This window comes from Vulpes lagopus, chromosome 1 (genome assembly GCF_018345385.1).
Source record: "Vulpes lagopus strain Blue_001 chromosome 1, ASM1834538v1, whole genome shotgun sequence".
NCBI classification, from domain to species: Eukaryota; Metazoa; Chordata; class Mammalia; order Carnivora; family Canidae; genus Vulpes; species Vulpes lagopus.
This window is the reverse complement of record NC_054824.1, coordinates 108086613-108101745: the sequence shown is the minus strand read 5'-3', so window position 1 is coordinate 108101745 and position 15133 is coordinate 108086613. Positions and strand designations below refer to the sequence as shown.

Genomic DNA, 15133 nt, shown 5'->3' with positions numbered 1-15133 from the left:
TTTCTCTTTCCTGTCACAGGATGGAGAACATCTCATCATGGCTTCTAATACTTCGCACATCTGAAAATGTCACTTCTATTCTCATGGTTCATTCATAGCATACCTGGACATATAATTCTAAAACAAAATACTTCCCCTCAGAGTTTTGAAGGCATTGTTCTGTTGCGTTCCACTCTGATTATTGATCCTCTGTATGTGACTTCTTTTTTCTCTCTGAAAGCTTTTAGGACTGCTTTATCCTTGATGTGAAATTTCATGCACTTAAGCCTCATTTGAAGTGAACTTTTAAAATTCATTGTGTTGCACTGTGCATGTTAAATTCCTAATTTGATATTGTATTATAATTATGCAAAATGTTATTGGGGGAAGTGGGTAAAAGGTAAATGGGACATTTCTGTAATATCTTTGCACCTTCTTGTGAATCTATAATTTCAATATTAAAAGTTAAAAAAATATAAATAGTAACATCATGGAAAATGGTAGAGGTAGTTGTTCCCAGGAATGGTCTCTCCACTGAAATAACCAATAAGCTGGCAAAAAATGACAGAATCAACTTTTGTAGGACTGTGAATTATAATAGAATACTTCAACCAAGAGAGTACTTAATGAATCTTGATTAATGCACTCTGAAGATTTTGGACTTGCCAGCCTCCATAATTATGTCAGCCAATTGCTTAAAATAATGTCTGTATATAGACACACATTCTATTGGTTCTGTTTCTCTGGAGAACCCTAATACATTATTAAAGCCAAATTTGTATCAATTCAAATTAGATTTTTCTGACTTTAAGACACTAATTATAATCACCAGCGTAATCAGTAAGAAAATAATTAAGACATATCCAGAAAAGAGGCAGGAGGAATCAAAGTGTACACTAGAAAAAAAAGTCAAACACAACAGATGAGAATGGAAAGAATTCAGGAACAGAAAATTATGAAACTCACAGAAAACAATGAACAATGTAAGAAGTTAGTGCTTCTTTAGCATTAATTACTTTAAAAGTAAATAGATTAAACTCACCAATTAAAAGACATATTGGCAGAATAGATGAAAAAACATGATCCCCCTATATATGATGTCTACCAGAGACTCACTTTAGATAAAAAGACATAAACAAATGGCTGGAATGTGAAAGGATTGAAAAAGATATTCCATGGAAATAATAACCAAGAGAGCTGGAATGACCATACTAATCTCAGACAACATCTACTTTGGGTCACAAATGATTACAAGAAAACGAGGACATTATATATCAGTGAAAGGGTCAGTTCATCAAGAAGACAAAAGTTTTAACCATTTACACACCAAGCTCCAAAGCCCCCAAATATATAAAGCAAACAATAGCAGAACAAAGGGAGAAAGACAATTCTACAATAATAGCTGGAGACTTCAATAATCCACTTTCAATAATGGATAAGACATCTAGACAGAAGATCAATAAGGAAATGGAGGACTTGAATACTAAAAAAAAAAAAACTTGACCTAACAGATATCCATATAATACTTCATCCAGTAGCACAATACACATTTTTCTCAAGAGCCCATGGATTATTTTCTAGGACAAACCATATATTAGGCCAAACACCAAGTCTCAATAAATTTAAGAAGACTGAAATCATACAAAGTATCTTTTGTGATCCCAGTGAAGTGAAATTAGAAATCAGCAGTACAATAAGGTAAATAAAGAAATACGTGGAATTTTAAAACTATATTTCTAATAACTAGTGAATCAAAGAAGAAGTTACAAATGAAATTAAAACATTTTAAGATGAATGAAAATGAAAACACAACATATGAAAACTTACAGGATGCAGTGAGAGCAGTTATCAGAGGGAAATACACAGTTTGCAAATACCTCCATTAAAAAAGAGGAAAGATCTCAAATCATTTTTTTTATAGGAGAGCAAATTTTATTTTTTATTTTTAAGATTTTATTTATTTCTGAGAGACACAGTGAGATAGAGAGGCAGAGACACAGCCAGAGGGAGAAGCAGGCACCATGCAGGGAGCCTGATGTGGGACTTGATCCCAGGACCCCAGGATCATGCCCTGAGCTGAAGGCAGATGCTCAACCTCTGAGCCACCCAGGCATCCCAAAATCTCAAATCATTAACCTGACTTTAAGGAGCTGGGAAATGAAGAACAAACTAAACCCATGGCTTCAAATGGAAAGAAATGATAAAGATTACAGAGGAGATAAACGGAGAATAGAAAAAAGAGAATTATTGAAATCAAAAGTTGTTAGGTTGAAAAAAATCAACAAAGTTCACAAACTTTTAGACTGATCAAGAATAAAAAGGATTCAAAATAAAAACATCAGAAATGAAAGTGGGGCATTACTACACATCTTACAAAAAATAAAAGGATATAAGAGAATACTGTGAACAATTGTATACCAACAAATTAGATGACCTATATGTGACAAACTATTAGAACCACACAAATTACCAAAACTGATTTAAGAAGAAATAGGATCCCGACAGGCCTATGGCAGTCAAAGATATTGAATCAGTAATTGAAAACCTTCCAACCAAAGCCTCTTAGGGGGCAGCAGAGGAAGAGCACCCTCCAGTTTGGTGTGACTGAAACTCAGGCAGGTGGGCTGAGGGCAGGCATGCAGCCTAACTGGTCCACTAACAACAGAGCCCAAACCCTGCCCAGTGAGCCCACAGCAGGCAAAGAGAGCCATTGCAAATAACTGAATTGAAGGCAAATGTGTCTCAGGCACAATAGTAGGACACACACAGCCCCCACAGGAGACATCCCTGAAGTGCCTGGTTCTGGTGAATGGGAAGCATTGTGCTGCAGGACATCACAGGTCCTCTTCTTCATGAGGCCACTACTTTTAAGATCAAGAGATGTAGCTGGTTTTCCTACCCATAGAGACAAACGCAGTTAGACAAAATGAGGAGACAAAGGAATATGTCCCCAGTGCAAGAACACAAAATCACAGCACAAGAGCTAAAGATAAGCAGTATGCCTGATAAAGAATTGAAAAGGAATGATTATAAAAATTGTCACTGGACTTGAGAAAAGGGTAGTGGATCTCAGTGAGACCCTCAACAAGGAGATTGAAAATATAGGTATAACAAAAGAACCAACTAGAGATGAAGAACTCATTAACTGAAATAAGAAATACACCAGAGGGAATCAATAGCAGATTAGAAGAGGCAGAAGAACAAATTAGTGACTTGGAAGACAGGATAATGGAAAGCAACCAAGCTGAATAGCAAAAAGAAAAATGAAGAAGAAAAAGAATAGATTAAGGGAACTCAGTGACATCAAGTGTAATAACATTCACATTATAGGGATCCCATAAGGAAAACAGAGAAGGGGATAAATTTATTTGAAGAAATAATACCTGAAAATTTCCCTAATCTGGAGAAGGAAACAGACATCCAGATCCAAGAAGTGAAAGTACCCAAGAAAATTGACCCAAGGAGGCCCACACCAAGACACCTAGTAATTAAAATGGTAAAAAGTAATGATTGGGATTCCTGGGTGGCTCAGTGGTTTAGTGCCTGCCTTTGGCCCAGGGCATGATCCTGGAGTCTCAGGATCGAGTCCCACACTGGGCTTCCTGCATGGAGCCTGCTTCTCCCTCTGCCTCTCTCTCTATCTCTCTCTCTCATGAAAAATAAATAAAAAAAATATTTTTTAAGTAGTGATAAAGAATGTTAAAAGCAGCAAGAAAAAAAATACAGTTACACACCAAGGAAACCCCATAAGGCTATCAGCTGATTTTTTAGCAGAAACTTTGCAGGCCAGAAGGGAGTGGCGTGATATATTCAAGGTATAACCGTGAAACCAAGAACACTCTACCAAGCAAGGTTATCATTCAGAATAGAAGGAGCAATAAAGAGTTCCCAGACAAACAACAGAAGTTAAAAAGAATTCATCACTAAACCAGTCTTACAAGAAATGTTAAAGGGAATTCTTTGGGGGAAAAAGTCATAATTGGGAATAGGAAAATTATGAAAGGAAAACACTTCACAAGTCAATGCAAACATGTAATAAAAGTAATAGATTAATCACTTGTAAAACTAGTATGGAGTTTAAAGCAGAAAAGCAATAAAGTCCATAATATCTACAAAAATCAATCAAGGAGTTCACAAAAGGATATGAAATATGACATTGTATACATAAAATGTGAGATTGGGGAGTAAAAATTTAGTGCTTTTAGAACCGAAGTGATCATCAACTTAATAATATGCACTGCTGTATGAGTATAATGCAATAGATGAGCCTAATGGTAATCACACATCAAAAACCTACAGTAGATGCACAAAAAATAAAGAGATGCACAATAAATTGTGCATTTATTTATGCACAAATAAATAAAGAGAGAAAAGAATTCAAGCATAACCCTAAAGAAAGTCATCAAACCACAGGGAAGAGAATAAGAAAAGAAAGGAACAGAGAAAAACCAAGAAAGCAACTGTAAAACAAATAACAAAATGGCAACAGGTCAATGGATAAAAAGCAAGACCCATCTATATGCTGCCTGCACCAGACTCACTTCAGACCTAAAGACACATGTAAATGGAAAGTGAAGTGATAGAAAAACATTTAACCATGCAAATGGAAGCAGAAAGAAGGCTGGAATAGCAATACTTGTATTGTACAGAATAGACTATAAAATAAAAACTGTAACAAAAGACAAAGAAGGACATTACATAATGATAAAGAGGACAGTCCAACCAGAGGATAACAGTTGTAAATATGGGTCTAACATAGGAGCACCTAAATACATAAAGGAGGAAACTGTTAGTGATACAATAATAGTAGGGGACTTTATTTTTTTATTTATTTTTTTTAAGGATTCAGTCAGGGATCCCCGGGTGGCTCAGTGGTTTAGCACCTGCCTTCGGCCGGGGGCATGATCCTAGGGTCCTGGGATCAAGTCCCACGTTGGGCTCCCTGCATGGAGCCTGCTTCTCCCTCTGCCTGTGTCTCTGCCTCTCTGTCTCTGTGTCTCTCATAAATAAATAAATAAAATATTTTTTAAAAATTAAAAAATAAATAAAGATTAAGTCAACCGAGGCATCAAAGAGGAAATAAAAAAGTACATGGAAACAAATGAAAATAACACAGTGGTCTGAAATCTTAGGGACACAGTAAAACTGCTCTAAAAGGGAATTATATAGCAATACAGGCTAACTCAAGAAACAAGGAAAAGCTCAAATAAACAACCTAACCTTACACCTAAAGGAGACAGAAAAAGAATAAACAAAGCCCAAAGCCAGTAGAAGTAGAAGGAAGGAAATAATAAAGGTTAAAGCAGAAGTAAATGAAGTAGAGACTAAAAATACAATAGAACCAATTGGCGAGACCAGAACTGGTTCTTTGGAAAGATAAAACTGATAAACCTTTAGCCAGACTTATCAAGAAAAAAAAAAGAGAGAGGACCCCAATAAATAAAATCAGTAATGAAGGACAAAACAAAACAAATCTCCAACAACAACAAAAAAGATCAGGACCAGATGGCTTTATTGGTAAATTCTACCAAATATTAAAGGATTAACAATAAATAAATAAAATCTTTTAAAAAAGACAAAAAACATTTTACTAGAAGTTCTAGCTAGAGCAGTTATAGACAAGAAAAAGAAGTATTAGGCATCCAAACTGGCAAGGAAGAAGTAAAACTACCTACATTCACAGATGACGTGATTCTATAGATAGAAAATCCAATGAAGAAAGAATCCACAAGAAAGCTAATAAAGGAATTTGGCAAAATTACAGGGTACATGATCACTATATAAAAATCAATTGTTTCTTTACCCATGAGCAACCTGATAAGAAAATTAAGAAAAGTACCTAATTTATAGTTGCATCCAAAAGAATAAAATACATAGAAATAAAAGAAGAAAGTGAAGGACTGGACACTGAAAATTATAAACATTGCAGAAAGAAATGAAAAGGGTTGCCTAGGTGGCTCAGTCAATTGAATATCTGATTATTGCTTTTGACTCAGGTCAGGATCTCTGGGTCATGAGATTGAGTCCTATGTCTGCACACAGCAGGGAGTCCGCTTGGGATTCTGTCTCTTTCATTCTCTCCCACTGCACACACACTCTCTCTAAAAATCAATCAATCAATCTATCTTCTAGAAAAAAAATTGAAAAAAGACATAAATAAATGAAAAGACATCCCTCATTCATGGACTGGAAGACTAATAATTGTTAAGATGGCAACACTACCCATAATGTTCTAAAGAATCAAGGCAGTTCTTACAAAAACTCCTAAGCTTTTTTTCCCTCCCAGAAATGGAAAAGCCCATCCTCAAATTCGTATGGAATTGTAAGGTATCCTGCATAGCCAAGATAATATTGAAATATAAGAACAAACTTGGAGTACTCATACTTCCCAATTTCAAAACTTCTTATAAAGCTACAGTACTCAAAACAATGTGAGACCAACATAAAGAGAGACAAATAGGCCAATGGACTCAAAGTGAGAGTCCAGAGGTAAACCTATGTATCTGTGGTCAATTAATATTCAACTAGGGTACCAAAGCAATTCAATGAAGATTAGTCTCTTCAACAAATGGTGCTGGGACAACTGGATATCTACGTATAAGAGAATGAAGTTGGACCACTACCTCACACCATATACAAAAACTAACTCAAAATGGATCAAAGACCTGTGTACAAGAACAAAAACTATACAACTCTTAGAAGAAAACATAGGATATATATTCATGATCTTGGATTTGGCAATGGATTCCTAAATATGACAACAAAAGAGAAAGATAAATTTGGCTTCATCATTATTAAAAATTTTGTGCATTAAAGAACATTATCAAGAAAGCAGAAAGACAAAATACAGAATGGAAGAAAAAAATGGCAAATCATGTATCTGGTAAGGGTCTATTATCCAGAATATATAAAATACCTCTTAGAAGTCAACCACAAAAAGAAAACTCAATGTTAAAATGTGCAGGGACGCCTGGGTGGCACAGTTGGTTAAGGGTCATACCCTTGATTTCCACTCAGACTGTGATCTTGGGATCATGGGATTGAGCCCTGTGTCAGGATCCAAGCTCAGTGGGGAGTCTGTTTAAGATTCTCTTTCCCCCCTCTCCTGCTCCCAATCAGGCATGCTCTCTCTAAAATAAAAACTTTTTCTAAAAAATGGGCAAAGAATCTGAATAGATATTTCTCCAAAGAAGACATACAAATGGCCAATAACTACAAGGAAAAAAATGCTCAACCTCATTATTCATTAGGGAAATGCAAATGGAACCCACAGAAACCACTCATAACCACTGGAGTGGCTATAATAAACTAAGTGGAAAGTAAGCATTTGCAAAGATATGGAGAACTTGGAACCTTTGTTCATATTGGTGTAAATGTAAAATGGCATAGCCACTCCACCCCTAGTTATATACCCAAAAGTATTGAAAACAAGTACACAGGGATGCCAGGGAGGTTCAGTCATTAAGCATCTGCCTTCAGCTGAAGTCGTGATCCCAGGGACCCGGGATCAAGTCCTGCATGGGGCTCCCTGCATGGGGGCCTGCTCTCCCTCTGCCTGTGACTCTGCCTTTCTCTGTGTCTCTCATGAATAAATAAATAAAATCTGGGCAGCCCCCGTGGCGCAGCGGTTTAGCGCCGCCTGCAGCCCGGGGTGTGATCCTGGAGACCCCGGATCGGCCGGCATCGGGCTCCCTGCATGGTGCCTGCTTCTCTCTCTGCCTGTGTCTCTGCCTCTCTCTCTCTCTCTAGCTGTGTCTCTGAATAAATAAATAAAATCTTTAAAAATAAATAAATAAATAAATAAATAAATAAATAAATAAATAAATTCTTAAAAAAGAAAGAAAAAGAAAACCAGTACACAAATACTTGTACGTAAATGTTCTCAGTAGCACTACTTACAGTAGCCAAAAGGTAGAAACTCAAATGTCCTTCAGCTAATAAATGGATAAACAAAAGGTGGTCCATATATTCACTGGAATATTATTCGGCTATAAAAAGGAATGAAGTATTGATCCACACTACAACATGGATGAATCTCTAAAGCATTATGCAAAATAAAAGAACCCAGACACACAAGGCCACGTACTATGTAGTTCCATTTATATGCAGTCTTGTAATCCATAGACGAAAGCAGATAGGTTGTTGCCAGGATGGGGAGGGAGGAGAGGAAAGTATGGATGGGGGAAGAGTCTGCTTTATGTGTTTGAGATTTCCTCTTGGGGTGATGACAATGTTTTGAAGTAGACGGAGGTGGTGGTTGCAAAACATTGTGAATATACTAAATACCGTTGAATTGTACGCTTGACAATGGTTAACTTATGTGAATTTCATTTCATGAAAAAAGAAGAACATAGAAGTGTATAGCTGTAGACCGACGCGTACATACATGCATACCTGCATACATAAAGCTTAGCTCAGGCCAGCAAGGAGACATCAAAAACAAAAGCAACAAAAACCAAAACCCACAACAACCCTCGACTCATCGGGTCGGGAACTGGGTGGTCCCTTTCGTTCTGATGATTTCTTCCATCATTTCCCCACTATTCTCCTTTCCTAGACGTCCTCTAGGAAGCTGTCAGCTTCCTCAATCTAGGGATTGACCTCACAATTTTCTTATATTTTCTCATCTGTGTTCTACCTTTGGGGAGATTTCCGGGACTTTGTCGTTCAACAACTTCACTAATTTTTATTTTGGCAGATTGTATTTTTAATTTGCCAACCTTTGCTGTTCCCTGTGGCCTCCCATTCTTGCTTCACAGAGGTGGTGTCTTCCCTCCTGTGTCTGCAGAAGCGGACGCGAAGCAAGCGTCCCGTCGTCCTGTGGCATCTGGGTGTCTCCCCTGCGCCCCTTGGTGGGGAGGCCACGCAGATGTCCTTCGCTGTCAGGTACCGACCGACCGAGCCCAAGCGCGGGTGGCCCCGCGGCTCTGGGCTGGCAGCTGGGCTTCACTGAGGTGGCCCTGCGCCTTTTCTCTGAAGTGGTTCCGTTTCTCCCGACAGACCCCTCAACCCCTGGGGGGCGGGGAGGGGTCTAGGAGCCGGGCTGTTAACACCTTGCAGGCCGTCACCTGCTGTCCTGCGTGTCCCCTCTCTCTGGATGGCCGCTGCTGCCAGCCGATGCCAGGGCTTTGCGATTCCTCGCGGGGGGCGGTGGGGACGCTGACTCCGCAGCTCCTGGATTTTGTCTCTCTCGGATTCCCGAGGGTTTTTCGGACAAAGGGCCAAAGGTTGTTGTCCCCACGATCTTCAAGTCAAAGTCAAAGTTCTGTTGGCTTTTTATAAATAACACTCTTTCAAAAAAGACATAAATGCAGTCCATTTTTATGGGAACAAAGAAACAACAACACAGGACTCTGTTGAAGAGTAAAAACCTCCCTTTAGAGGAAGAGTGCTTGGCCTTTGCCAGTTAACTCCTAATTTTTACCAAGGCTTCTAGAAGTGCGTTATGCAAATGCAAGTTATTAATGTTTTTTTCATTTTCTTTCCTTCATTAAACACAGATGGAGCTATACTGTATATACTCCTTTGTGCTTGTCTTTTTTCTGTTTTTAAGCTACATTTTCTTTAAAAGTTCCCTCTTGAGGTTTAGTTGTGTAGCACTGAGGTCTTACTTCCTGAAGGATTTGAGGGCTCCTTGCAGGTAAACCCTGGTGTGCAGAGGCCATGGGTGCAGGGCACGACACCTGTCACTGCTGCAAACTGTACTCTGGCCTCATGAGCGTGTATCAGCCTCCGACACTGGTGACAGCCTCTGTTCCCCTCCTAGGTTAACTCTGGTCCACTGAGGGTAACTAGGTAACCTCGCAGGGCTGATGGTCTGAGAATTGTCGTGTAAGGGGTTCTGTTCTAGAGGGGAACGCGGAAATCTGTGCTTTGGGAAACCACATTTTGAAGCAGGGATGGGAGTGTCAGAACAGGTCAGTTGTCTTGACTCGGATGCTGGATCGGGTGTGTGTAGGGAACTCGGTATAGCTTCAGCCTTCATTCTTGGGGCGCGGTGTGTACATGGCACTTACTAGGTCCACTTCACATTTTGGGTGAGATGAAGTGTGGTCAAAATAAGCATATGCACCTGTGGGTTCTTAATTCTCCTCTGCTTTCAAAATTTATCAAAAAAATGATAAATTTTTAAAATGTTAAGATAGTTCTTAAGAAAGTGGTAGTGATTATTTTCAGAATTTCTTTGGCATAAATAGTCGGGCTGGCGATGTTGTTTTGGGTCTGGGATGGATTCGGTATTTATTTGTGCGACTCCGTTTGTAATTCACCATCAGTGCAACAACCAATGCCGCATGATAGCATCGCATGGCAGCTGGGGCGCAGAGCCGCGGGAAACTTTTTTTTTTTTTTTAAGATTTTATTTATTTAGTCATATGAGAGAGAGGGAGAGAGCGAGAGAGAGGCAGAGACACAGGCAGAGGGAGAAGCAGGCTCCGTGCACGGAGCCCGATGAGACTTGATCCCGGGACCCCGGGGTCACGCCCCGAGCCGAGGGCAGACGCCCCCCTGGCGGCCCTGAGTCACGGGGAAATTAAGCCTCGATCTCTAACTGGAGAACATACTCAAAGGCTAACTTTAGTCAGCCAGTGCTGCGTCCCAGCACTCTCCCCGCGGGCGCTGCTGCTCAGTGGGGCCGCCGGGCTCCGCGGGCCGGTGCCGGCGCACAGAGGCGCTAGCGGGCGTCGTCCTCTCCCGGGGCGGCTGTAGGGCCGTGCGCCCCGGGACTCGCTCAGCGCTCTTCTCTCCGCAGGGGCGCGAGGCCTTGGAGTGGGTCATCGGCCGGCTCAACGCGGAGCTGGAGGGCCTGGCGACCCCCGCCTGCGCCGGAGCGTGAGCACCGCGGCGCCCAGACCCGGAGACCACCAGCGACTCGCAGGCGCAGCGGCAGGTGGCGGGCGTGCGCCCCGCGGCCCCACCCCCCACCCCTTCCCCCGCCGCCCCCTCCCAGCCTCCCCCGCCCCGGCATTGCGCCCCTCCCGCAGGGCTCTGTGGGAGCGAGCCCTCGGGATCAGCGCCTCCCTAGTAGGGGGACGTTTAGGAAGGGGACTCTGGGGAAGGCAGGGGATTGGCCACATGCTGGCCTACAGCTTACCTTCGCCTTTTCTTTACTTTTTTTTTTTTTTTTGGAAAGTTTTGTTAAACAAGAAGTTGAATCTCCGCTGTCCCTTCCCCAGAAGCCAAAATATCAGAGTGTAAAAGGGAATGGCTGTGTCCCAACCTTCAACTAGTAGTTTCTCGTGGGTTTGGGTGTTGGGGTCTGGCCGGTCCCCGGCCGGGGATTCCTCCCGCCTGGCACCTGTGGGCCTGTGCTCAGGCCTGCCCGCCCTCTCTGGACCTCGGTGACACCCCACAAATATTACAGCCGCCCTGCATGCACACTTAATTTACTGACCAGATTTTATCTTCCACTGGAGTATCAGGAGAAACTAGTTATTTTGATCTTGTCTTATTACTTGCCTAAGGCTTTTATTTCCCAAAGTATAGAAATAAATCCAGAATCCTGCTGCCTTTTCTTAGTTTCCAGTGTTACATCCCTGTTACCGTGGCCCTTGAGTTTGGTAGGAATAAAGGTTGAATACACTAGCTACTGGTGTCAGCTCTGTCAAAGCAGAAGTTACTGGGATGCTCTTTCCTCTGGGAAGTTGGGCCTTCTAGAGCTGTGGGAGCACCCTAGGACATCCTTTGGTCTTTGTATTGGTTCCCACCTTCTGGTTAAGTAGCTCCTTCCAGAAGGTTCCTCTAGAAGCAGAGCCAGGTACTCTCTGGGAACAAGTTTTCCCTTTTTGTAGGAAAAGTGGTTGTACTAAATACTCTTTGTACTCTTTGAAGACTGTTCCACCCGTTTGGCATTAGAACCAACTATTCAGGCTGTATCTGATTTGAGCCCGTGGTTTTTTGGCTTTCCCAGATTCAGGACCACTTGCCTCCAGCGTTTCTGTCCTCACCTCAAGGAAGGGGACGGTGCGCTTTGATACAGAGGTTGATTGCTGTGTGTCTCTGTTGGGAACTTCATCTTTCCCCCAGCAGATCCCGGCCTGGAGGAGCCTCAGTGAATGCCTGCTGTATTCAGAGCAGGTGTGCTCTGGGGCTGTCACACTTCAGGGTCCAGAGAAGCAGGAGGGTTACTTATTTGGGTGACTTGGGGGGCAGAGGAGCGTTGTCTCTGTGCTCCAGCCATCGGATTATAGGTATGCAGGGGTAATGGTGTGCACAGCCTGTGAACTTGGAGCTTCAGGAAACTGTATCCTTGTAAATTGCAGACTGATTTTCCCCTCAAAGGTCGGAAGGCGGGAGCTGATGGAAAGCGCCCCAGCCCACGGCCTGGTGGCTCCCTGGCCCCCTGTGCCCTGCCATCAGCTGCTGGCACTGGGCCTGCCATGGGCCTTGGGCCGCAGAGTCTCTGGGTGGGGGGCCGGGCACCACTGTGCGGGCTGGAATTGGGAATACTGGGCTTCATTGATGGAACATACTTGGAATATCTGGTCAAGCATGTATTTTAACTTTTGTTTAAAATTTTTAAAAGATTTTTATTTGACAGAAGAGCCTGTGAGCGCAGCGCACAGTACCTAGCGAGGCAGAGGGCAAAGCAGGCTCCCCGCTGAGCAGAGGGCCCCAGCGAGGCTCAGTCCCAAACCCAGGATCGTGACCCGAGCCGAAGTCCGGTGCTTTACCGACAGAGCCCGCCCCAGCCGCCGCGCCCCCCGCCCCCCCCCCCCCATTCTAACTTTTATAATCACTGCTGAGTCAGCCGTGGTTGATGGAAGAGGCAAGCCTGAGACCCGGAGGAGACTACCGGGCCGCTCAGCACGCTCCTGCCCGTCTTCAGCGGCCAGAGCACAGCTTGGCCGGGGGGTGGGGGGTGGGGGGAGTGGAGGGGGGGTGGGGGGGTGTGCTAGAGCCTGGGAGCTGCGGCTGGTTCTGCACTTGTATAGGGTTGTAAATCCCCGCGCCCCCACCCCCCAGAAGCGTAGGCGGGGAGACCCCAGGAGGCTTATTGTTCACGCCCGGCCCTTGAAGCCGACCCCTTTCTTGGGGAGTCCGTGACCTCTCTCGGTCAACATGAATAAAACTAAATTTGTTCCCTTTCACCAAACCGCCTTCTTTTCCCCCATTTCTAAGTAGCCCTACTTCCATTTCCCAAATTCAAAACCTGAGTTATATGAGACTTCCTCCTGCTGCTTTCTCTCTGTAGCCTGTTGGAAACCACACATTCCCGCGAAAGGCCTCGGGTCAGTCGGCCGCCCCCCCACTTCCACGCCGCGGTCGGCCTGGGCGCAGGGCAGCGCAGCGCGCCCCGCGACCTCCGCCTCGCAGGCGGGTTGTTAGAGGCACTGACTCGCGCCTGGCTCGTCGAGCCTCCCTTGCGCTGCGGCGACCCGCTCCGGTCCCCCTTCCCGTCCCGCCCCCGACCCGGTCCCCGTCCCCGCCTCCGTCCCGCTCCGGTCCCCGTCCCCGTCCCAGCTCCGGCCCCCGTCCCCGCCCCCGTCCCCGACCCCGCTCCCGCTCCGGTCCCCGTCCCCGCTCCGGTCCCCGTCCCCGTCCCAGCTCCGGCCCCCGTCCCCGCCCCCGTCCCCGCTCGGGTCCCCGTCCCCGTCCCAGCTCCGGCCCCCGTCCCCGCCCCCGTCCCCGACCCCGCTCCCGCTCCGGTCCCCGTCCCCATCCCCGCTCCGGCCCCCGTCCCCGCTCCGGTCCCCGTCCCCGTCCCCGCTCCGGCCCCCGTCCCCGTCCCCGCTCCGGTCCCCGTCCAGGTCCCGGTCCCGCCCCAGGAGCAGCCGCCGCCGGGCGGGCGTGGGGAGGCTCAGTCCTGGGAGCGGGGAAGCCTCGGGCCGACGCCGGACGCAGCTGACACCCCGCGGGGGTGGTAGGCAGAGCGGTCCCGCTCAGGCTCGTCGTTTTCTGAACCACGGCAACTCGTGACATGATGTTTGTTGTTTCAAGCCAGTGGCTTGGGGTAATGTTACATAACGATAGATAGCTAATACTTCATATTTTAAAAAAATTTTATTCATGAGAGACAGGGATACGGCCTCGATCCCAGGACCTGGGGATCATGATCATGACCCGTCAAAGGCATATGCTTGGGCAGCCCCGGTGGCGCAGCGGTTTGGCGCCGTCTGCAGCCCGGGGTTTGATCCTGGGGACCCTGGATCGAGTCCCACGTCAGGCTCCCTGTGTGGAGCCTGCTTTGCCCTTTCCCTGTGCCTCTGTGTTTCTGTGAATGGATAAATAAAATCTTAAAATAAAAAAATGATGGTAGACGCTTAACTAAGCCACCCAGGTGCCTACTAATAATTCATTTTATATTGTTTGTACAATCACTTTCTAAGTGGCCCCCTTTTCATCCTGTTCCACTTCTTGTCCGATTATTCAAGAATAATCTCATTATAACTCCCTTGAATAAGAGGTTTTTTTTTTTTTACTCCTTTTTGGAGAAAATCAAAACCAGACCTCAGCGTTGGCCCAGATGACTCGGACTCAGGTGGGCATCAGATTGCACTGTGGGAAATACTCTCCCTCCTCTGAAGCCATGGGAAAATAGACTTCTGTGAGGTGTCCTTGACTGATGCCATTCCTAGACATTTATGCTCCTTTGGGCTTTTTTTTTTTTTTTTTTAATCTGTTCACGTAGCTGGCCAGCCAGTTTACAGTTCCTCAGGAGTCAAGATCAGATGTTCTGCTTTGCACACACATTTGTGGGCATTTGTAAGTGCTTTGGTGATGTGAGAACTGGATTCAGAGTCATCACACCTAACACGAAACACAGCTGGAAATGTCGCAGGGCTATGCAGCACAGCTTTGGAATTGGAGACACCTCAGGCTGGACGCTGGGCAAATGACAACCTCGTTATTCCTGTTTCTGGTCTCTAAGAGAGGATATTAATAGTGCCTACTTCAGAGTTGAGGATAAAGGGAGATAATGTGGCTGAGGGTGCTTAGCATGGTATCTGATATAGGGTATGTGCTCAATAACTGGTTACTGAAAATCAAAAAATATTTTTAAAAATTATGTATTAATAGTACACAGCACAGATTATCTACGATCATAATGCTTATCTCCATAGCTTTCCTTATTTTCTTTTATTGACCAAATTGTTTTGCTATGACAAAGTTGAAATACAGTTGACCCTTGAACAATGCAGGTGTTAGGGGAACT

The 15133-nt window shown here is 44.4% G+C and overlaps 1 protein-coding gene across 5 annotated transcripts in view; it reads left to right on the top strand.

Moving 5' to 3' along the window:
* Positions 1–15133, top strand: part of PRELID3A (PRELI domain containing 3A) — a 35360-nt gene that overhangs the window by 15913 nt on the left and 4314 nt on the right. For 3 of the 5 annotated variants that reach the window (XM_041765520.1, XM_041765787.1, XM_041765873.1), the window contains one exon: positions 10730–11562. The exons of the other annotated variants lie outside the window; for them this stretch is intronic. In XM_041765520.1, the coding sequence (XP_041621454.1) occupies positions 10730–10813 (84 nt within the window). In that variant the 3' untranslated portion in view covers positions 10814–11562. Of the gene's footprint in view, positions 1–10729; positions 11563–15133 lie in introns of those variants that run through there. 5 annotated transcript variants of the gene reach the window in all.